Source organism: Tamandua tetradactyla, chromosome 4 (genome assembly GCF_023851605.1).
Source record: "Tamandua tetradactyla isolate mTamTet1 chromosome 4, mTamTet1.pri, whole genome shotgun sequence".
In the NCBI taxonomy this organism is placed as follows: domain Eukaryota; kingdom Metazoa; phylum Chordata; class Mammalia; order Pilosa; family Myrmecophagidae; genus Tamandua; species Tamandua tetradactyla.
In genome coordinates, this window is record NC_135330.1 from 8,310,956 (window position 1) to 8,336,233 (window position 25,278).

Below are 25,278 nucleotides of genomic sequence, written 5' to 3' on the forward strand. Positions count from 1 at the left end.
GTAAAACAAATAGTCTCTATGGTTTAAAAATAACAACTAAAAAAATATATAAATCCTTAAAAATTAAATGACAGTATCTAGTAGTGGTTTTCTAAGAACTATATTAATTTTGAGGTATTGATGAGCACAAATGACATTATGAGATATCTGCAATATGTGTAATGTGATATGAAGATGCCTGTAATTTCTATTGGTGACAAAATCATGGATACTGCTAATAGTATGCTTTTGCTCTTGCCTATTGTCATAATTGAAGGAAATGCCAAATTTTATTTGGAAATTAGGGAAGGTAAAGTTGTATTTTTTTCCCTCATCCAAGTTCACATATCCTCTGAACCCCTGGTTAAGACTGTTTGCTCAAAGAAGTGGCTTAACTATATAGATGCCTAACAACTTTTTAAACTGACAAGCAAATTATATAATTAACTCAAGAAAATTTCCTTTTTACCTCTCTCGATTGGACATTGGCTTCATCTGTAACTGGGGCGTCAATCTTGTAGGGGTGTCAATGTTTTCACTGGACTCCTCAGAGAGATGGCCTCTCTGAAAAACAGTTGGGTCAGAGTGCAGAAAAACACAATCACTCAGAAATTGCCTCCAAGAATATTGAAATCACTCTAATGAAGCTACCTTTATGCTAATAATTGCCTCTAAGCAGCTGTTTGGGGAAAGTCACAAAATCATTATTCACCCTTTTCTTAAGCTTGTGCTTAGACTTTCTCTTCTCTTTTGACCTTCCAGGCTTTTTATGTGTGGTCACAGGTTGGCTGCTTTTGCTGCTGCTGGTGAGTCCATTCATGCGTTGACTCTTGCCTCCGATGATTCCTCGACATTTCTCGAAGCCACACTTACACAGTTGCTTCAAAGGAAAGAGTATTAGTTCCTTTAGCCTGTACTCTAGATGCCTGAGGGTGTGGATACCAAACATTAGTTTGACCCAGGGATTTTCATAAAGAGGAAAATAATTGATTGGGAGTATAGCAAATAGAAATTCCATTGTAGTAAAAAAGAAAGTTTAAATTTTAAGAAAACTTCTTGGCCAGAAGAGTTAAGAGCTGACTAGAGACAAAAAAATTGAACAGGCAGTCTCTTTCTTTAGCATTATGAAAGAATAACTGAGACCTATCAATCCCACATAGATGGAATTGCCTATGTACTTCTCAACAGACACAAGTTGGTAATGCTTACTGAAAGCCCCACTCTGAGAGACCAAGTTCAACCTCTTTCTTGGGTTTATTATTTTTACCTGTTTCTCAACATTAAAGGAATGAAAGTTGTAATCATAAGTGAGCTCAGTCCCAGCTGGCATGTCTTTAAGAGCATATAGCCCAATCCTGTACACTCCATTAACAGACCTATAAAGAAAAAAAAAAGAATAGAGTTAAAAAGGCAGGGATCATTAATACCATGCTTGAAAACTATAACACAGTAACTGAATTTATGACTACCTTTGTTTCTATATCAAATTACTCAGAGTTCTAATGATTTTTTCTATGAAATACTTTATTTCTCCTTTACTCTGATTATAATTGTTTTATTTCTAGATTCTTATGACTATGTGGTGGTATTACTATTAGAGTTTCTTAGCCAAATTTCCCACCTTTAATCTTTCTCCATTCTAACCATCTTGTATAATACTTCCAGATGAGTATTTCTTAGTTTTCTTGATAATGTGTTCTATGTTGTCAACCACAATGGGTTTTATTTTTTCCTACTTAATATTCAAAGTCCCTCCATAATATGGCATTAGACTACTTATCAAATAAACTTAAATTATTTCCTACTGCCTACCTACAAAAAAATTTTCCAGTTCTTACTGATCTCTATCTTTCTCACAAGCACATGAATGTCTCTCTTGTTCTCTTATATATGTTATTACCTATTATTATTCTAGGTAATATTTACTGAGTGCTTGTTATATTAATTATGGCATCTAGTTGTATTAAAATGTTTATTTAATCCTCCCAATAACTGTATGAAATAGGTATTACTATTAGGTACTAGGATCACACCCATATTATTGATAAGGAAACTGAAGCACACAGAGCATAAGTAATTTCTTAGAGCAAAAAGCTAGTAAAAGGGAAATCAGGTTTTAAATTAAGGCATAGTGGCTTCAAAATCTTAACCACTATGCCATACTGATTATATCTCATTAATCCTTAAAGCAACACTATGAGATAGGTATAATGATCCTCATTTTATAAATATGGTATTTGTGACTCAGAAAGTATTCACAGTCATACAGCAATGAAATGGCATTCAAACCCAGGCGGTTAAAACCTAGGCTATTTGACACCACAGCTTCTCCTCTTTCTGCTTCCTTGCCAATTTGAAACATACTAATTTTTCAAGATTTAGCTTAGATCCACATCATATGCAACTTTCTCTAATATCTCCAGTTCTTTGTACTGTTTTTCCTGAATTCAGAAAGTTTAGTCTACACTAGGAGTCTTGGCACATTATGGCCAATAGGCCAAACCCTTACCCCTTGTATGTAAAGTTTTACTGAAGTACACCCATTTATTTACATATTGTCTATGGTTGCTTTTGCATTACAATGACAGAATTGAGGAGTTGGAATTGTAACAATGACTTACAAAATCTAAAATATATTTACTATCTAACTCTTTCCAGAGGTGTGCTGACTTTGGTTACTATACCATAGTACATAATGTTAATTATACTATGTCTTATATTAAAAAAAAAAAAGCTATAGCCCACAAAGAGTCTGTAAACCTTAACTGTACAGTGCACTGATTTTTTTTTTACATATGTATACACTGGTATAACTACAGCCAGATCTTGATACAAAACACAGCAAACATCCCAGGAAGTTCCCCTTTCTCCCCAGTCAGCAGTCTGCCTACAACTGAGTGCCAGTATTTTGCCCTCTATCACCAAACTTTTATTTGCCTATTACTCATAGAATCACACAGGCTATACTTTACAGAATGTATTCTTTTATGCCTGACATCTTTCACTCAAAATTACTCTGTGGTTGCATTTATCAACAGTTTGTGCCTTTTCATTGCTGTGTAGTATTTTATGAATAAATATACCATGATTTATCCACTCTATTGTTGATAAACATTTGAATTGTTTGCAGGTGTTAGCTATTATAAAATCTATGAACATTTTTGTACATGTCATTTGAACATAAACACTCATTTCTGTTTTATGTTCTGAGTGGGACTGCTGGGTCACTGAGTATATTTAGTTTTAGTACACACTCCCAAACATTTTTTCAGAGTAGTTATACCAATTTATACTTTCATCTAACTGCTCATGTTGCTCTGTACTTTTGACAAGATGTGGTGTTGTCTTTTAAATTTCAGCCATTTTGGTGAGTATGTAATGGTTTCTAAATGTTGCTTAGTTAATACTTCTCTGATGACCAATGATACTAGAACCTTTTTGTATGTTTATTGGCCATTTTTATATTCTCTTTCTTGAAGGGTCTTTTTAAAAAATTTACTTTTAAATTGGATTATCTTTTTCTTACTGATTTGTAAATTTGAGATAAAAGTAAATCCTTTGTAAGATAAATGGATTGTGAATATTTTCTCCCCAGTCTAGGCTTGTTTTTGCACTTTTGATGAACAGAAACTCTTAATTTTATAAAATTTTTCTAGTGGTCAATGTTATTTATGTCCTGTTTGAGAGAACTTTATTTATCCCAAGTCTATGAAAATATTCTTCCATGTTTTCTTCTGGACATTTGGTTGCTTCAATTGTGATATTTAGGTCTACAATCTACATTAGTTTAATTTTTGTGTGTGGGTTAAAGTAGGGGTCAAAGTTCATTTGAGCCAACTGACTCAGTATCATTAGTTAAAAAAAGCCCATCTGTTTTATTGTATTCTTATTGTAATCCTTAAAATCTGGTAGTGTTTAAGTCCTTACATTTTGTTATTCTTCAAGATTATCTTGGCTTTTCTCAGTCCTTTGCATTTCCACATATATTATAAAATCAGCTTGTCACTTTCCATAAAAATTAAAATTCACTTGGGTTTTATAGCTCAATTTGGGTGGAACTGACATCTTACAAATATAGAGATTTCTGGCTGATGAATATGGCATATTTTTCCATTAATTTAGGTATTCTTTAATTTCTCTCAGTACTGTCTGGAATTTTTCAGTATAGAGGTCCTAAAAACCTTGGTGTCTAATGTTTTATGAAGCTATTAAAAATAATATTTTCTGTTATACTTGGCTTTGCTAATATATTGAAAGTCAATATATTAATTTGTACTTACTGACCTTATTTCCATCAGTTTTGCTACATTTGCTTATTTTATTTTTCTAGCATGGGTAGGCTCCAGGAATCAAACCCGGGTCTCCGGCTTTGCCACTGAACCACTGTTGCATCGCCCAACATTTGCTTAAATTTTAAAAACTTTTTTTTTTAATAAAGAAGTTATAGGTTTACATATTAACTTCTAATAGTAGTTGGAAAATGTCTTTTATCATTTCATCTGGGAATAATGAGTTCAATTTTTTCATTCTAATTATTTCATTTTTTTCTTCTTCTGTGTTGGGTCTTGAGTGTGTGCTTCATTTTCTTTATGTCCCAGACTGCTTTTTTTTTTTTTAACTCTTTTTTTAGTTGTTTAACTTGTCAGTTTGAAATAACTTCAAATTTATAAAAATGTTGCACAAGTGGTATAAAAAATTCCCATGTAGCTTTTACCCAGAGTTCCTAAATGTTGGTATCTTATGTAACCACAGCACAATTATCAAGAATAGGAAATTAATATTGATACAATAGTCTTATCTAATCTATAAACATTATTTACATTTTGCCAACTATCCCATAAGAATCCTTTTTTTTCTGGTCCAGTACACACACACACACACAATTTATTTTTAGTTCTAGTAAAACTTAACATTTCCTAAAAATCACTTTGACCATTTTAAGTAGACAATTCTTGACATTAAATACATTGACAATAGTGTATAACTTGCACTACTATCTATTTCCAGACTATTTTCATCATCCCAAAAGAGAACTCAAACTCATTTAGCAGCTTACTCCCCATTTCCCTTCCCTCCATCCCTGGTAACCCTTATTTAGTTTCCTGTCACCATGAATTTGCTTATTCTAAGTATTTCATGTAAGAGGAATCATACCATATTTGTTTTTTTGTGTGTCTGGCTTATTTCATTCAACATAATTTCTTCAAGGTTCATTCATGCTGTAGTACATAACAGCACTTCATTCTTTACAGCTGAAAAAAGTGGGAAATCTGTTTCTTGGTTTTGTAACCAGCTGGTGATGAGACAGAAATTTCCTTGTCCTTCAGCCCTCCTGTCAGGAAGGTCTGCCCCAAGGCAAATGCAGTGGGGGTGGAGGGTGGGGTTCCCTGTCTTTCTGGGTCTCTGTTTTGTCCTGGAATTTTGTTTCTTAATTGTTTCAGAGTTCTCTTGTTTACAGGAGTTTGGTTGCCCCCTCTGCTTCCCAGGAGACAGCCCTCCCTCTCTCCTAGGTATTTAAAGCCTGCAGGCCCAGATTGTCAGCCTCTATAGTTTTCTACATACATGCCTTTCATTGTTTTATGCTGCTTTCCTTTGGAGGACAAATACTGGGAGGAGAGTTATCTCAGAGAGGACTTTCTCAGACAAAACAGGGGGCCAAGAATCCCTGAAGAGGGCTTAGATCAGCTCCAAAATTCTCTGGGGATGAGATTAGGAAGGGATTCAAAATCTTCTTTGACACCTCCCCAAAGCTGAGCTTTTCTGGCTGGCTCAGCAAATGCAGCTCTTCAGCTAATTTTCCCCCACAGCCCTGAGGATGCAATTTTTTTTTTTTTTTTTTTTACAATCAATGGCTTTTAGTTTAATAACAGAGTTGTACATTCATCACCATAATCAATTTTAGAACAGTTTCATTACTCCAAAAAGAAAAACCCAATCCCCCCTACCTCTTTTTTAATTTAAGTCTCTCCAGCCAGGTAAGTATAACCTCAAACTCCTTTAACAGTCAACTCTCAATCTCTATCCTCCCCAGCCCTATAAAACCACTAATTTATTTCTACCTCTATAGGTTTATTGTTTTTACATTTTATATAAACGGAAACATACAATATGTAGTACTTTGTTTTTCTTTCACTTAGCATAATGTTGTTAAAAATTATTATTTTTTAGAGAAGCTATAGCTTTACGGAAAAGTCATGTAAAAAATACACTGTTCCCAGATACCCCTCCTATGGTTGACACTTTGCATTAGTGTGGTACCTTTGCTACAACTAATGAAAGATTATTGAAATAGTACTATTAACTGCAGTCCATAGTTTACATTAGGTTTATTCCCCCCCATATACCACCCTATTATCAACATCTTGTAACAGTGTTGTACATTTGTAACAGTTCATGGAAAAAGATTCTTAATATTTGTACTATTAATCCCAGTCCATTGTCCACAGCAGGGTACTATTAATCCCAGTCCATTGTCATACAGGCTCAAGTTTTATTTTTTCATTCTAGTAAATCGCCTCTGCATCTATCCCTGTCCAGGCGGGGTTAAAACAATAGCTGTCCTCAGAGCCCGGAACCAGCAATCCAAATTCGCTAATTAAAAGTTGTGATCAGTGATTGGCAGTGCCCATCCTGTTCTTAGGGATGAAGATTATTTCCCGTTATTTCACCAGCAACTAGTCAGGGACTGGACCTGGGGTGGCTGCTGCAAGAGTGGGGGATGGTGCCAGCAGCTGTCCACACAGAGAGACCAATTTACTCTTCTTTACTGTAACTGATGAGCCTCTTCCTTCACCTCTTGCCTGGATGCTGCATAGCATTTTGGCTTTTGGAGTTGTGAAATAGTTGTTTCATACAGCTCTGGCCTGTCTGATAGTTGTTTTGGTAAGAGGACTGTGTCCTGAAGCTCCTTACGCTGCCATCTTCCCTGGAAGTTGGATTCTAACTGAGTTTTGAATGTTGAACAACAAACCTTACATTCTTGGAATAAATCCTATTTGATCATTATGTATGAAACTTTTTACATATTGATTTGCTAATATTTTATTTGAGATTTCTGTGATTTATTTGAGATTACTGTCTATATTTATAATAGACAATATTGTCCTATAATTTTCCTTTCTTTTAGTTGTTCTTGTTATGTTTTAGATGAAGGTTATGCTACCCTCATAAAACAGAAAAGTTTATATGAGATTGATAGTAGATGTATTATTTCTTCTTTATGTGGAAGAATTACCAGTGAAGACGTCTGGCCCTTGAAGTTGCTTTTGTGAGAAGTTTTTAATTACAGATTCTTCTTTGACAGCCATATTCAGATTTCCTACTTCTTGTGTCATTTTGGTAAGTATGTTTTACAAATAATTTGTTCATTTCATTTAACTTTTCAAATGTAAAGTTGTTCATGAAAATGGATAAACTATGGTGAAATCGTACAAGGAAACACAATAAAAGGTGTAAACCACTGATGTACCTGACAATATGGATGCACTGCAAAAACATTATTCTCTGTAAAAGAAGCCAGACACAAAAAGAATGCATATACATGAAGTTTAGAATAGGCAAAACTAATCCATGGTGATAGAAATCAGATCAGTGGTTGCTTTGGGGATGGATGGGGGTAATGACTTGGGTGTGGGTTATATAGTATATACATTTGCAAAAACTGACAGAAATGTATATCTAAGATCTGTATATTTCATTGTATGTGAATTATATCACAACTAAAAAAATTACGAAGTTATTCATACTATCCTATTATCTTTTTTAATTTTTAGATGTACTTTTTTTGACAAACTGTAGTATTTTATTAAATTATAAATTCCGTAATCAAAAAGAAAATGTAGCTCGAGAAACCTCGAAACCACAAAAGGACTAGACAGCAAAACCTCTGAGAACACCAAGCAGTGCATTACAGACAAAATTCTGAAACCTAAGTTATTAGCTGTTTTCTTGAAATTTCTATATAAAATGATTGTTAGTCATCTATTTTATAATCCCCAATTCACATCTATTCTTTCATTAAATTAGGCTTCCTGCTCATGCTTATACAAAGTATCTCATGGATGGCAAATTTTAGTAACGATTTTATGTCAGTTCATGCAGAAAAATAAGACACAATGCAAGAGTCAGATGAGGACCATCAATGCACAGATAATACACACACTGGCAAAAGAACTGAAGAAAATTAAAAAAAAACAAAAACATTTAAACAGACTGCAAGAAAACTGAGTTATTACTAAACAGCTCTTAACCATTAACACCCAAGTTCCACACAGTAAATAAATTTCTCAACAGAGACAAGTTAGACATTTTAATTACAGGTCTATCTTGCCTATAACCCTTCCCACCCCCACTCCCAAAATGTACTACTAGGGATGAATATAATGTTATGTGGGCAGGAATTTACAGACAACCATTTCAACTTTGAGCATGGGGCTGAAGACTATTTTCATTTAAACTGCAGTTACTGTGCACTGTCCATCAGGCCTTCTAGGTCTGATACCGACACTCACTGTTGCACCCCCTGCTACCAATCGATCAGTTCCTGAACGATCTGACTGATCAGGTACTGTCTGGTTTGCATTAGAAACCAAAAGTCTTTATTGGGTCAAGGAGTATTGTGCAACAAGTGCAGCTATATCCTCACTGTCATTACTGGCATCTGATTCAGTTTCTTCAGCGGAGACGTCTAGTGTTGGTACTCTGCCTGAAGATGATGATTCATGATGTTCTTCTCCTTTTCCCCTATGTCTCCTTTCAGCTATACTGTTTCCACTGAGTTTGAAGTGAGCAAAAGAGTGTTTCAGAGAAGTGCTTACATCAGGGGATGGTGTTGCAGGGCTTGTTAATTGACCATTGATTGAAGTTAGGGGCCTTACAGAAGAAGACATGAAAGGCTGAACTGAAGCTGCACTCTGTGCTGATACATTGTCCACTCCATTGGCAGAACCTTTTCTTGCTAGGTTTATGGTACTAGAGTCACAGTTCAGGCTAAGTCTGGCTACTCGCTTCTTTGGTATATCTATGATACCCTGTTTTAATCTTCCTGTGATGCTGACTTTCATTCCTCCTATACTCAACCATATTTTCAAGATCAGCAACATAGGGAAACTCAGCAATGAGCATTTCAGTGCTCTTTTTACCTCTGGAAAAAGCTTTCTATTAGTGCACTCATCACACGGCCACCACCAATTTCTTTCTTCAAAGTACCACGCATATTCACCGTTTCTTCTCTTGAGTTCTTCTGGTGACAATAAAGTTGGCTTGTGAAGGAAATCCTCAGGAATTTCTTGTTGATAGAAGGCACACTGCTTTTCGAGCCAGGAAGTTCCATTTCTACTACAGATCCCACAAATGCCTGCCACAAAAATAAATAATCTTCTTCACCAACAGCCAGTTGTAGTATTTTCTCTTCCAGGGTTGGTTCATTCTTTGTTTCTCCTGCCACGGCTGTGGCCACTTCCCAGTCTTTTCTCTTAGGCCTTGGAATCTACTTTTAATTTTCTCTATTAGATTCTAATCTGTATGAGGGTAAGGACCTCATATTCTACTTACTTTTATTTCTTACTGTGACAAATCCAGTGGGCATGTAATAAATTAATAAGATTGGCTGAATAAACTAATATGAGATGATTCATGTAACAGTGCATAGCACAAAAAAAGCATTCAATATATATTAGATATTATTATCATCATTATTATTTCTCTGGGTGTGGGTATTTAGGAAGGAGAGAAGAAATAGCAGGAGCTTACTCTCTGCCTGGAGGATATGGCATCATGGGGAACTGCCTAAGCTGCTTTGTGTAAGGTGTCTGACATTGTGGATAGATCAATCTCTGGCTGTCTTCAAAGCCTTCTGTTCTGCTGGATCCTTGACGTCACTTTCCCCTGCTTCCTTACCATTTCTGCATTTCACAATTTGGGTCACAGCTGTGGTTGATGAATCGTGCCTCATTTCCCATGCGGTAACTGTCAATCACCATTCCACTATCCAGGTTCAGACAGTAGTGGTCACTGTGATTATGATATTGCTCAATCATTCTGTTCCTGAAAAGGAGAGAAATGAGTGGAAGATAATTAATAATAAAATTGAAAGTAAACTTCAAATCTTCCATTTTCCATTATAATCAAGTTCTTTTGGCATTATTTTTTTAGTATCATCATTTACCACTGTACCTGAACTCCTGTTCACTGACAACCTCTCCCAGGTATTCAATGATGAATTGCCCAGCTTTTAGGGGTTCTTTGGTTCTGATCCCCCAACCTTTCTCCTCGGCTCGAAATCGTTCTAGACACTGAACCCACTCATGCCTCTGTATCCTCTGGTTACAGCATTGCTCACCACAGGGACAAGTGTTAGGGGAACACTCAGCAAAAATCATTCTATAAAAAAGATAAATAATTTTAAGTCAATTTGCATTACATACATCTTAATGAATCCATGTTTTGTTTTATAAGAATTTTATATTTTATTACTAGTAATAACATTTCCATATTGGAAACATTTTTAGTCTATTGGACTAGCTGAACCTATAATTTCTAGTAAAAAAATTCTGACTACAGTAGATCAAAGTTGTTATGTATATGTATTACTCCTATTTTTTCCCCAGGTTCCTAGATCTTTTGTGGGAGCAATTTAGTTTTGGTGTGTGGTTTGGAATCCCAGTAAGGGTGTTTAGCATGATTAGAATGAGGAAGGATCAAGAAAATAATGATAGAATAAAATATTATCTTTTATTTATAATCATAACTTACAAATCTTATAGAAAAAATATGTAACACTTGACATTTTAAAATACTTTTGGAAGTTATTATCTGATTTATTCTTCGCTATAATACTATCGTTATTCTAAAGGCAAACAATACAGTGTCTGATCATATATAGTGAGTAGAAAGTATCCAACAGATTATTAATGGTAGACAATTATCTTAAATTGTCAAGGAGACACTGTCTTCCTGCCAAGTTTAAACCACCTTTTCTCTTTCTTTCTTTCATTTCTTTGCTGTATTTTTGCTTGACATCCCTCTTGAAGATGTATGCTCTCCTTATTATTAGCTTTTATGATCCTGTGTGATATTGAATTTCCTACCTCTTCAATAACAATTCTTCTCTTTTCCTGGAGGAATTCTTTTTGCCTCTCTATCTTCCATGGCACATACCTTGCTCCTCTTTTCTTTAGCGGGCTTATCCACTCTCATGGTTTCAACTGTTACCCTTTGCTCATTATATTCTTCCTATATTTTCATAATATCTCATAGCACACTAAACAATAAACTTCAGGTGGATAAAAGAACTAATAAATCTGTGATTTAGTAATATAAACTGTTATTATGGGGGGATAAGGGGTAACAATAAAATTGGTAGATTGAAATAGTAGCGGTCAATCAGAGAGAGGGGTAAGGGATATGGGATGTATGAATTTTTTCTTTTTTCTTTTTATTTCTTATTCTGCAGTGATGCAAATGTTCTAAAAATGATCATGGTGATGAATATACAATTAGGTGATGATATTGTGAGCCACTGATTGTATACTGTGTATGTGTGTAAAGATTTCTCAATAAAAGTATTTAAAAAAAAAGTCATTATGTTTTGCTAGAAAAAGCCCTTGAAGAACCAGAGAAATTGTGTTTCTCTAATATAGATCTAGGCTGAAGACTACGTTGTTCACAAGGTGAGATTTAAGGTGAAGTAAATCGTAGTTGGGAAATGTACTAGTGTCATTATTAGCTTTAGAAGTCAGACTATTTACTGTGACAGGGGGTGGGGGAGTGGGGTTTTCACCTGAAGTAAATGTTTCATTTTTTTTTTTCTCCTTCATACTTCTTTTTTTTTCAAACTTTTTTTATTAATTAAAAAAAATTAACAAACAAAACATTAAGATATCATTCCATTCTACATATACAGTCAGTATTTCTTAATATCATCACATAGTTGCATATTCATCATTTCTTAGTACATTTGCATCAATTTAGAAAATGAAATAAAAAGACAACAGAAAAAAGAAGTAAAATGATAATAGAAAAAAAAAATTATACATACCATACCCCTTACCCCTCGCTTTCATTTACCACTAGCATTTCAAACAAATGTTTCCATTATTGACCACACCAGGTCAGGAATGAGTAAGTACTGGGGGCAGAGGAGGTGGAGAGAAACGGGAGATGGAGAGAAGAGGATCTAACTTACTTTTTGGAAGCAAGAATTTAAGGACCTAAAGCTCTTCTGGAGCAAAAGGTGAAAGATCCTAGAGACTCTCATTGGTGGACAAATGGAAGTGAATTAGACTCCTTCATAAGAGAGCCTAGAAAGCACCTAATAGGGAGTTAGGCATGGTCTCAAGGTTTAGTTTACGGCCTGTGGACCCCGAGAGTAATCACAACCACTAGCATTAAAAGTCTCCTAAGGAATTAAACTTTCTCCTAAATATTCAGTTTTGTTATATACCTTATCTTCCCTCATGGAGAGCTGAGGGAGTGGGTTTATGAGTAAATGGGTATAGGAATAAAAAGCAATCTGAAATGATACAAAACTTTGCCAAGGAATGAGGAATGCTCTGGAGCAGCGTTGGGTTTGGAATGGATAGTGTACAGAAACAAGAATCCACCAGGGAAGATTTATAGAATTTATAAACAATGTTGGTGACTCTTAGGAATTGTTTGATGGAGGAGACCAAGAACAAAGACTTGATTTCCTCTCAATCTGAGCAGTTTAGGACTCAGTTGAGGGTTGAACTCTAAGAGAAATGAAATCTTATTTTGAAGTTACACACACACACACACACACACATATATATATATATATATACCTTGCCTATAAAAATCAAATGAAAAAATAAGCAAATCAACCAAAAACAGTGGTGGAAGGTGATGAATTTTAGGGAAAAAAATTAGGATAACAATAGGTTCAAATAAAAGTTTAAAAAAATTTTTTTTGTAGAAAATTACAATAAAAATAGTCACCTTTATATTTTCCATGATGAACATTTAAAATAATAAAAGTGGCAAGTAAATATATATACACATATATATATTTAAGAAAAGTGATACAAAGGGAAAGATAAATGTGACGCAACTGGCAAAAACATTAAGAAATCAATGTAATTATGTAAGCTAAATACCCAAATTTCAATTTTTAAGTGATTAAAAAGAAGACTTTATATAATAAAAAGTGAAGAACAATGAAAAGAATATAAGTTTGGAATCAAATTCAGTGTTTTATGAGATCTGATAGTATATATTAGAATTATGTAAATGTTCATATTCTTTCTCCAGATAATTCTTCTGAAGAATATACTCTACACATAAATAAATAAATAAAATAATTTCTTCAAAGAGTTTCATAGTGTCATTTTTAATAACAAGCATTGGAAATAATTTGAATGATCAATAACAGAAGACTACATAACTCCTAAAAATGATAGCTCGTGGACCATACTGACACATAAAAGTATAAATGTAAAATATTTAGGAGTGAAAAAAATCAATGTAACCAACAGCTAGTATCACAATGCAAAACTACATGTATGTACAATGACAAGATGTACATACAAAATGTCAAGATCTATAGTGATGTAAATAAGGCAGAATTTCCCAACTGGCACATAGAAGTAAGAGTGTTGAAACACTGACTCCCTCAGCTCACAAGGCACTGGAGATTGGGGAAGTAGTTGTCTCCCATCAGGATGAGGATTAGGAAGATCTGACGTGAATGAAATTCACTGGTTCTTTTTTGCTGTAAATTTTCTTATGTTAATAAAATCAACAATAATAAAAAACCACTACAAAATATATCTCCAGTCCTATGTTTCTATTAGAGATTTCCATTTTGAAATTGCAATGTCATTGTAAACTAATGGCCCTGAGCAGGCTGGAAAGTGTCATGTACCCCAGAAAAGCCATGTCCTTTAATTCTGATTCAATACTGCAAGGTGGAAACCCTTTTGATTAGATATTGCCATGGAGATACAGTATTCCCAGTTGTAGGTGTGACCTTTTGATTAGATGGAGATGTGATTCCATCCATTCAAGCTGGGACTTGACTAGTTTATTAGAGTCCTTTAAATGAAGAACATTTTGGAGAAACTGGAGAGTGGATATAGACCTCTGGAGATCAAGATAGAAATAGCCTGGTTGCATAGCAAGGACCAGTAGACACCAGCCATATGCCTTCCCAGGCCACCCTTCCTTGAGCCAAGGTTATCTTTCTCTGGATGGCTTAGTTAGGACATATTTATGACCTTAAAATTGTATACCTGTAACTTATTAAATTTCCTGTTTAAAAGCCATTCCATTTCTGGTATACTGCATTCTGGCAGCTTAACAAGCTAATACAAGCCCCAAATCAAAATCATTATTTTTACCCTAAACCAGTTACAGATTTCAGGCTTTCTATTTCTGGCAACAACCTAAGCATCTTTCATAAACATCGACTCAATCTTCATGTGCATATCCCCCTATATGTCAATGGTTTATCAACCAAATTTTCCTCCAAAATATATCTTGCCCTTCTTCTCCACTTACACTGCTGTTGTCCTTTTCTAGTTCCTCATAGTATGGTTACCATGTACTGATGCTAGGAAAGGGCCTATGATTGTGCTATTTAATACTCCATGAAAACTGTTTCACTTGATTTTCACAATCCCTCCTATAAAATACTAGTTCTATTAGAGGGGTTAAATAACTTTCTCTAGGTTTTATAAAGTAGTAAGAGGATTTAAGCCCAGGTATGTAAGACTAAACTTCATTCTCTTTTACCACTTTATTCAGCCTCTCAATTAGTTTTTATCTATCTCTGATCATACAACTTCTTGAGGGGAAATGAAAGAGCCTCTTTAACTTTTCCCTCTAAAAGAAGTGTCTTATGCATACCTCAAAACCTATGCTTCAGAGGAATAAGTTTAGTACATTACCTATTGAGGCAGTCATCCACACAACCCTTCCTGGTGTCATCAACCGGCTTCTTACAGTTACAGGTGGTAGCCTCATAACCGGAAAGGGGTTTAACATCAACGTAGACATCTTGAGAAAATAGTAAAGAACAAACTGTGTACATACGGTATAATTTTTCAAGTGCTAGGCTAAGAAGAACACTGATGGTATGGAGGCAGAAAAAATAGCCCATAAGTTACTCACTTGAACGGATTTTTTTATATAAGGGGACATCTGGCTTTTTGTATAGCTAGAAGAAAAAAAGAAAAATCTTGATACACCAGACAACAGCACCAATCACCACAAACACAGGAAATTATCCACATGTTTTGCTACACGGAAATATTTATGCCACTTTCTGGGGTAGATATGCTTGAGGGAAACCCTTGGTGTGATGTCTTTTTACCAAAAATAAAAGGTGACTTACTAGATTAGGGTAAGAGAGGACTAGAGTCAACAGAAGAAGCATTTAACAGTTTAAAGAAATGTATTTTGAATTATTTGATTCTTTAGCATGTTGTTGCATATTCTGAAACCACAAAAACTTACACTGGGTTTATTTAGATGGTCTGGGTAGGTATTATGAAATTTAAAAGATTAGTACTCTGGGGACAGTGCAAGGGTAGCTCAGTGGTAGAATTCTTGCCTGTCATGTGGGAGACCCGGGTTCGATTCCCAGACTCTGCACTACTCCCAACTCCCCCCCAAAAAGATTAGTACTCTGGTTTTTTAGGCTGGAATTAGAGGGCAATACATTTCCCATTTTAATTAAGGCAATTAATTTAGTGAATAAAGGTAGAAAAATGTATTAGAAGTCAGGTAGTTAGTCTGCCAGCATTTTGCAATGGAGGACAGTATAAAACAAACAATTTGCCCTAAACTAGATTGCTTATTTATCTATTGGAATAATCCCATCATCATTTTTAGTGGGTAAATTCAAAGCATTGGTCTCCTTTATTGTTAAGAACTCTCTAAGACAAGTGTCTAACATATTGATCCTTTCAGAATTCAAGAAAGGTCAATAGAGAAGAGAAAGCAGAGCAGAATGTCAACTGCTTTTGGTTTCCAAAATTTATCTTTGGTGGCATTTTGGCAAAATCCAGAAGCTGTTCAGCTCATTTGCATGCTACTTCTATTTCCCAATGGTTGTTCTTACTATGGGGCCTGAGGGCTGCAGTTTAATACAAAAATCACTGGGGGAAATTTTTTAATTATGGAAGCAGCTAAGCAAAACAGTACCTTACTATTTTTAGTTCCCAATATACTTTAAGATCTTTTAAAAGTACAAGAGAGTTCAGTATTTCCCTGCTTCCCTTGGTAGAAGAATCTCTTTTGCATGTGAAAAATAAATCCAAATTGACGGGAAGGAGCCAATGAAAATAAAGCCTGAAATTTCTTAGTGCTGCTGGCAGTACATCTAACTTCTCCTGAGACCTGCATCAAACAAGATTCTTACAGAGCAGAATCTTTGTTACCAAAATAAAAGCCCAAAATAAGAGCAGAAAGTCGCTGAGGGAACCAAGAACTTACAGCTATTTTACAGTACAGGTAAAAGCAAATAGGTCAAAAAAAAAAAAGCAAATAGGTCACATAAAGTATGGATGTAAATTCATTTTTCTTAGTATTTAACATTAACAGGGACACAACTCAATACTTAAGAACATAACAAGGAGAAAGAGAAAAGACTTGTACGCCATCCCCCCGCCTTCCCCAACTTGACCATGTAAGAACGAAACCTAGTAAAATAGGCTGTGCACCTGATTGTGTTTCCACTGCCAGAGGATGTCATAGGGAAGCTGGAAATCAATTCTCTTTTGCCTTAGATACTTCCCTGTAACAAAACAAAAAATACATTTCAATATCTATTTGGACATGCACTCATATAATGGGGTTCAAGAGTCATAAAATCCAAAATATACTGACCAGGAAAACAAAGACTTACTTTTTTACTTCATGCATTTTTTTCCACCACCAACTTCTTTTTCTTTTTTTTTTTTTTAACATGGGCAGGCACCGGGAATCGAACCCGGGTCCTTAGGCATGGCAGGCAAGCATTCTTGCCTGCTGAACCACCGTGGCCCGCCCTCCACCACCAACTTTTAACTTTAGCTATTCTTTTCTAATACTTCATATGGTACATGCTAAGGCGATTTAATTTTAATATTAGTCTATACAGTCCTTCTAACACAAGTAATCTGCTTCGAAAAATACACAGACTATTATGAAGCTAACTAAATACTAAGATTTTTAGATTCAAAATTAACAGCGGTAGAGCATCAGGCTTCTGCTTTTGTTCATTATTATAATCTAAGGTCAACTATAAAAGGGAAAATATTAAGAATTTTCTAAAATAGGAGTCCTTGCATTTAAATAAGTCATTTTTTTATTAATTAACGGAAAAAAAGAAATTAACCCAACATTTAGAAATCATACCATTCTACATATGCAATCAGTAATTCTTAACATCATCACATAGATTCATGATCATCGCTTCTTAGTACATTTGCATCGGTTTAGAAGAACTAGCAACACAACCGAAAAAGATATAGAATGTTAATATAGAGAAAAAAAATAAAAGTAATAATAGTAAGAACAAAACAAAACAAAACCAAACCAAACAAAAACCTATAGCTCGGATGCAATGCTTCATTCAGTGTTTTAACATGATTACTTTACAATTAGGTATTATTGTGCTGTCCATTTTTGAGTTTTTGTATCTAGTCCTGTTGCAGTCTGTATCCCATCAGCTCCAATTACCCATTATCTTACCCTGTTTGTAACTCCTGCTGAACTCTGTTACCAATGACATATTCCAAGTTTATTCTTGAATGTCGATTCACATCACTGGGACCATACAGTATTTGTCTTTTAGTTTTTGACTAGACTCACTCAGCATAATGTTCTCTAGGTCCATCCATGTTATTACATGCTTCATAAGTTTATCCTGTCTTAAAGCTACATAATATTCCATCGTATGTATATACCACAGTTTGTTTAGCCACTCGTTTGTTGATGGACATTTTGGCTGTTTCCATCTCTTTGCAATTGTAAATAATGCTGCTATAAACATTGGTGTGCAAATGTCCGTTTGAGTTTTTGCCCTTAATTCCTTTGAGTAGATTCCCAGCAATGGTATTGCTGGATCGTATGGCAATCCTATATTCAGCTTTTTGAGGAACCGCCAAACTGCCTTCCACAGTGGTTGCACCATTTGACATTCCCATCAACAGTGGATAAGTGTGCCTCTTTCTCCGCATCCTCTCCAGCACTTGTCATTTTCTGTTTTGTTGATAATGGCCATTCTGGTGGGTGTGAGATGATATCTCATTGTGGTTTTGATTTGCATTTCTCTAATGGCCAGGGACATTGAGCATCTCTTCATGTGCCTTTTGGCCATTTGTATTTCCTCCTCTGAGAGGTGTCTATTCAAGTCTTTTTCCCATTTTGTAATTGGGTTGGCTGTCTTTTTGTTGTTGAGTTGAACAATCTCTTTATAAATTCTGGATACTAGACCTTTATCTGATATGTCGTTTCCAAATATTGTCTTCCATTGTGTAGGCTGTCTTTCTACTTTCTTGATGAAGTTCTTTGATGCACAAAAGTGTTTAATTTTGAGGAGTTCCCATTTATTTATTTCCTTCTTCAGTGCTCTTGCTTTAGGTTTAAGGTCCATAAAACTGCCTCCAATTGTAAGATTCATAAGATATCTCCCTACATTTTCCTCTAAATGTTTTATGGTCTTAGACCTAATGTTTAGATCTTTGATCCATTTTGAGTTAACTTTTGTGTAGGGTGTAGGATATGGGTCTTCTTTCATTCTTTTGCATATGGATATCCAGTTCTCTAGGCAGCATTTATTGAAGAGACTGTTCTGTCCCAGGTGAGTTGGCTTGACTGCCTTATCAAAGATCAAATGTCCATAGATGAGAGGGTCTATATCTGAGCACTCTATTCGATTCCATTGGTCGATATATCTATCTTTATGCCAACACCATGCTGTTTTGACCACTGTGGCTTCATAATATGCCTTAAAGTCAGGCAGTGCAAGACCTCCAGCTTCGTTTTTCTTCCTCAAGATGTTTTTAGCAATTCGGGGCACTCTGCCCTTCCAGATAAATTTGCTTACTGGTTTTTCTATTTCTGAAAAATAAGTTGTTGGGATTTTGATTGGTATTGCATTGAATCTGTAAATCAATTTAGGTAGGATTGACATCTTAACTATATTTAGTCTTCCAATCCATGAACACGGTATGCCCTTCCATCTATTTAGGTCTTCTGTGATTTCTTTTAGCAGTTTTTTGTAGTTTTCTTTATATAGGTTTTTTGTCTCTTTAGTTAAATTTATTCCTACGTGTTTTATTCTTTTAGTTGCGATTGTAAATGGGATTCATTTCTTGATTTCCCCCTCCGCTTGTTCATTACTAGTGTATAGAAATGCTACAGATTTTTGAATGTTGATCTTGTAATCTGCTACTTCGCTGTACTCATTTATTAGCTCTAATAGTTTTGTTGTGGATTTTTCCGGGTTTTCGACGTATAGCATCATATCGTCTGCAAACAGTGATAGTTTTACTTCTTCCTTTCCAATTCTGATGCCTTGTATTTCTTTTTCTTGTCTAATTGCTCTGGCTAGAACCTCCAACACAATGTTGAATAATAGTGGTGATAGTGGACATCCTTGTCTTGTTCCTGATCTTAGGGGGAAAGTTTTCAATTTTTCCCCATTGAGGATGATATTGGCTGTGGGTTTTTCATATATTCCCTCTATCATTTTAAGGAAGTTCCCTTGTATTCCTATCCTTTGAAGGTTTCAACAGGAAAGGATGTTGAATCTTGTCAAATGCCTTCTCTGCATCAATTGAGATGATCATGTGATTTTTCTGCTTTGATTTGTTGATATGGTGTATTACATTAATTGATTTTCTTATGTTGAACCATCCTTGCATACCTGGGATGAATCCTACTTGGTCATGATGTATAATTCTTTTAATGTGTTGTTGGATACGATTTGCTAGAATTTTATTGAGGATTTTTGCATCTATATTCATTAGAGAGATTGGCCTGTAGTTTTCTTTTTTTGTAATATCTTTGCCTGGTTTTGGTATGAGGGTGATGTTGGCTTCATAGAATGAATTAGGTAGTTTTCCCTCCACTTCGATTTTTTTGAAGAGTTTGAGGAGAGTGGTACTAATTCTTTCTGGAATGTTTGATAGAATTCAGATGTGAAGCCGTCTGGTCCTGGACTTTTCTTTTTAGGAAGCTTTTGAATGACTAATTCAATTTCTTTACTTGTGATTGGTTTGTTGAGGTCATCTATTTCTTCTTGAGTCAAGGTTGGTTGTTCATGTCTTTCCAGGAACCCGTCCATTTCCTCTAAATTGCTGTATTTATTAGCATAAAGTTGTTCATAGTATCCTGTTATTACCTCCTTTATTTCTGTGAGGTCAGTAGTTATGTCTCCTCTTCCATTTCTGATGTTATTTATTTGCATCCTCTCTCTTCTTCTTTTTGTCAATCTTGCTAAGGGCCCATCAATCTTATTGATTTTCTCATATAACCAACTTCTGGTCTATTGATTTTCTCTATTGTTTTCAATTTCATTTATTTCTGCTCTAATCTTTGTTATTTCTTTCCTTTTGCTTGCTTTGGGATTAGTTTGCTGTTCTTTCTCCAGTTCTTCCAAGTAGACAGTTAATTCCTGCATTTTTGCCTTTTCTTCTTTTCTGATACAGGCATTTAGGGCAATAAATTTCCCTCTTAGCACTGCCTTTGCTGCGTCCCATAAGTTTTGATATGTTGTGTTTTCATTTTCATTCGCCTCGAGGTATTTGCTAATTTCTCTAGCAATTTCTTCTTTGACCCACTCGTTGTTTAGGAGTGTGTTGTTGAGCCTCCACGTATTTGTGAATTTTCTGGCACTCTGCCTATTGTTGATTTCCAACTTCATTCCTTTATGATCTGAGAAAGTGTTGTGTATGATTTCAATCTTTTTAAATTTGTTGAGACTTGCTTTGTGACCCAGCATATGGTCTATGTTTGAGAATGATCCATGAGCACTTGAGAAAAAGGTGTATCCTGCTGTTGTGGGGTGTAATGTCCTATAAATGTCTGTTAAGTCTAGCTCATTTATAGTAATATTCAGATTCTCTATTTCTTTATTGATCCTCTGTCTAGATGTTCTGTCCATTGATGAGAGTGGTGAATTGAAGTCTCCAACTATTATGGTATATGAGTCTATTTCCCTTTTCAGTGTTTGCAGTGTATTCCTCACATATTTTGGGGCATTCCGGTTCGGAGCGTAAATATTTATGATTGTTATGTCTTCTTGTTTAATTGTTCCTTTTATTAGTATATAGTGTCCTTCTTTTCTCTTTTAACTGTTTTACATTTGAAGTCTAATTTGTTGGATATTAGTAAAGCCACTCCTGCTCTTTTCTGGTTGTTATTTGCATGAAATATCTTTTCCCAACCTTTCACTTTCAACCTATGTTTATCTTTGGGTCTAAGATGTGTTTCCTGTGGACAGCATATAGAAGGATCCTGTTTTTTAATCCATTCTGCCAATCTATGTCTTTTGATTGGGGAATTCAGTCCATTAACATTTAGTGTTATTACTGTTTGGATAATATTTTCCTCTACCATTTTGCCTTTTGTATTATATATATCATATCTCATTTTCCTTCTTTCTACACTCTTCTCCATACCTCTCTCTTCTGTCTTTTTGTATCTGACTCTAGTGCTCCCTTTAGTATTTCTTGCAGAGCTGGTCTCTTGGTCACAAATTCTCTCAGTGACTTTTTGTCTGAGAATGTTTTAATTTCTCCCTCCTTTTTGAAGGATAATTTTGCTGGATATAGGAGTCTTGGTTGGCAGTTTTTCTCTTTTAGTAATTTAAATATATCATCCCACTGTCTTCTAGCTTCCATGGTTTCTGCTGAGAAATCTACACATAGTCTTATTGGGTTTCCCTTGTATGTGATGGATTGTTTTTCTCTTGCTGCTTTCAAGATCCTCTCTTTCTCTTTGACCTCTGACATTCTAACTAGTAAGTGTCTTGGAGAATGCCTATTTGGGTCTAATCTCTTTGGGGTGCGCTGCACTTCTTGGATCTGTAGGTCTTTCATAAGAGTTGGGAAATTTTCAGTGATAATTTCTTCCATTAGTTTTTCTCCTCCTTTTCCCTTCTCTTCTCCTTCTGGGACACCCACAACACGTATATTTGTGCGGTTCATATTGTCCTTGAGTTCCCTGATACCCTGTTCAAATTTTTCCATTCTTTTCCCGATAGTTTCTGTTTCTTTTTGGAATTCAGATGTTCCATCCTCCAAATCACTAATTCTATCTTCTGTCTCTTTAAATCTATCATTGTAGGTATCCATTGTTTTTTCCATCTTTTCTATTTTATCCTTCACTTCCATAAGTTCTGTGATTTGTTTTTTCAGTTTTTCTATTTCTTCTTTATGTTCAGCCCATGTATTCTTCATGTCCTTCCTCAATTTATTGATTTCATATTTGAAGAGGTTTTCCATTTCTGTTCGTATATTCAGCATTAGTTGTCTCAGCTCTTGTATCTCATTTGAACTACTGGTTTGTTCCTTTGACTGGGCCATATTCTCAATCTTCTGAGCGTGGACCATTATCTTCTGCTGCTGGCGTCTGGGCATTTAGTCAGATTTCCCTGGGTGTCGGACCCAACAAGGTTGTAAGATTTTTCTGTGAAATCTCTGGGTTCTGTTTTTCTTATCCTGCCCAGTAGGTGGCGCTCGTGGCACACGTTTGTCTCACGTGTTTGGAAGGGATCCCCCCGGTCACCGATCTCCGCGGCCTGGGGATTTCCGATCCAATTCTCTCCATTGGTTCGGGGGGCCCCGCGTGGTGGGGGCGTCAGCCGCCGCGGCTTGAGGGGACCCTGTGGCTGGTCGCCGGCTGCAGCGAGCCCGGGGAATTCGCCACCTGACCAGGAAGTCGCCTGCGGGGGAGGGGCGTCGGTCACCGGCCGCCGCGGCCTGTGGAATTCCCCACCGGACCAGGAAGCCGCCTGCGGGGGAGGGCCACCGCGGCTTGGGTAGCCCTCTGAGTCGAGACTCGTAGCCGGACCAGGAAGCCGCCCGCAAAAGAGGGGCGCCGGCGCCTCGGCTTGGGAAACTTGCCTCTCCGAGACTCTCAGCCGGCCCGGGAAGGAGGGAGGGAGGAGCTTCGGCCGCCACAGCTGCCACTGCTCAGGAAATTGCACGCCGCTCGGGGATCTCACCGCAGCCAAGTCTTGTAGTCAGACTAGCCAGTCCAGACTGGGGTACGCTGTGTGTCCATTCCCTGCCATGGCCCCGGGAGCTGTTCTGCACTGTTTCAGTTCACCTAGTAGTTGGTTTGGAGGAGGAACTAAGATGCACGTACCTTACTAAGTCGCCATCTTGGCCCCGCCCCCTAAATAAGCCATTTTTTAAAAAGAGCTTTTATTTTTATGTCCAGAAAAATCAACTGTGTACATTTAACCCAGTTCAGTGGCAAATTCTTTAGCTTTTGCCTTCTCCAGCTTGGCAACGTGAGTCACAGATTTTGGACCTAAAACAGTACCTCCCCAGTGATAGTGGATCTCATCATATCTATTACTGTAATAGGTCCTAATAGCTTCCACTACCTTAGCTAGTGCTCCTCTGTCTTCTGATTTGACCTGTGTAAAGAAAACAGTGGTGCAGGTCTTCCTGTGGACGAGGTGCTCCAGCCTGGCCTTCCCCTTTGTGATGCAGTAGGGGACCCACATTTTGCGACATAAGGCAGGCAGGAAGATAACCAGCTCAATGGGATCCACATCATGTGCAATCACCACCAGCTGGGCCTTCTTGTTTTCCCCCAATGTGTTGACAGTGTTCACCTCTGCTTGAAGCACAGGCGGCCTCTTAGTGCGTATATTCCCTTTGCCAACAGCTTTCTTCTCAGCCCGGACCAACAGCCTCTGCTTCTTTTGCTTGGTATCTGGTTTACACTTGTGGGCCAGCTTAAGCAGCTGAGTAGCTGTTTGGTGATCCAAGATCTGGGTGAGCTGGTTGATGACAGGAGGCACTTTCAGCCACTTGTAGGGGATGGTCCTTTGCTGCTGAAGCAGGATGTAGTGGGCCCATTTGACAAAGCGGGTGAGGTCCCTTTCGGGTTGGATGTCCTGTTCAATGCCAAAATTCTTGAGCCTTTTCTCAAATAGGGGATGTATCAACGTCTTGGCCTCCTGCTTCTTCATGACAGCAGGGGCTGAGGCCACCTTTTTCCTCTTTGCCTTCTTTCCTTTTGGTATCTTGGGTGGTGGGGCAAGGGCATAAGCTGAGATTTTTGGCAAATTTATGATCAGATAATTTCTTCTTCACCTATTGAAATATTACTTTAAAGCTAATTTCACAAAGTCCCCTTTCTATTTTAAAAAGGTCTCTCCAAATTCCAGACTCCATAAAACTTTCTGTCCTCTCAAATCCTGGAATGCCTGACTCTCGTCTTGCAGGACTTATAGTGTGCCTTGTTATTTGGATATCTGTCCTATCATTCATCACTAAACTAGCACTTCTCAGGCCCCAATGGGTCTGTCAAAGTCAAAATTATTTTAATAATAATACTAAGATGCTATGTTATAAGCCTTTTTCATTATGTTGACATTTGTAGTAATGGTAAAAAAGCAATGGTGGTGGTAGGGGGATGCGAGTGTAGTAAAGTGGTAGAATTCTTGCCTGCCATGTAGGAGACCAGGTTCGATTTCCAGACCATGTACTTCCCAAAACAAAACAAAGAAACCCACAAAAACAAACAAAAAATTCAAAAATGGTACTGCAATACTGGAAAAAGAATGAAACATGACCCTGCCATACAGCATACAAATACATAAAAGCAATGGTGGGTAGAACTACTGACTACTGACATCACAGCATGAATCAAAGCAGAGGCATAAACCATACTAGTGGTCATTTTATTCTACCCTATCTCCAACTCTCAATGAAAAAAAAAACAGCTTTGTTTAGAAATGCTCCTGATGAAGTAGTAAAAGTTTCATTAAATCTTCACCCACGAATCAAGATTTTAAATATTATATGTGGCACCATTGAATGTATGCATAAAGCATAAAGTATGCATTAAGTACAAAGGCTATCTCAAGAAAACCCACCTGCGCAAATGTTGAGCGGACAGCTGCACTAGCTGCTTTTTACATGGAACACCATTTTACTTGAAAGAACAACTAACAAATTATTTATTCAGACTTGGGTACTAAAAATGGATGAAATAAGCTTGTTAATCAAGAAACCTAACACAGTATTTATTGTAAATGACAAAATTTGAACTGTCATGTCAAGATTATAATTTTGGAAAACTTGTCACCAAGTTTTCTTCTATCTGCCA

At 36.4% G+C, this 25,278-nt stretch overlaps 1 protein-coding gene and 2 pseudogenes across 5 annotated transcripts in view; all 3 read right to left on the reverse strand.

The window, feature by feature from the left end:
* Positions 1 to 25,278, reverse strand: part of ASH1L (ASH1 like histone lysine methyltransferase) — a 340,594-nt gene that overhangs the window by 31,639 nt on the left and 283,677 nt on the right. For all 5 annotated transcript variants that reach the window (XM_077156397.1, XM_077156393.1, XM_077156395.1 and 2 more), the window contains 8 exons: positions 16,662 to 16,735; positions 15,109 to 15,154; positions 14,886 to 14,994; positions 10,153 to 10,359; positions 9,877 to 10,023; positions 1,247 to 1,355; positions 692 to 859; positions 449 to 543 (listed from right to left, as the gene is read on the reverse strand). In XM_077156397.1, coding sequence (XP_077012512.1) covers positions 449 to 543; positions 692 to 859; positions 1,247 to 1,355; positions 9,877 to 10,023; positions 10,153 to 10,359; positions 14,886 to 14,994; positions 15,109 to 15,154; positions 16,662 to 16,735 — 955 coding nt within the window. The remainder of the gene's footprint in view (positions 1 to 448; positions 544 to 691; positions 860 to 1,246; positions 1,356 to 9,876; positions 10,024 to 10,152; positions 10,360 to 14,885; positions 14,995 to 15,108; positions 15,155 to 16,661; positions 16,736 to 25,278) is intronic.
* Positions 1,363 to 9,565, reverse strand: LOC143678832 (E3 ubiquitin-protein ligase RNF146 pseudogene; annotated as a pseudogene).
* Positions 23,093 to 24,256, reverse strand: LOC143678834 (large ribosomal subunit protein eL8 pseudogene; annotated as a pseudogene).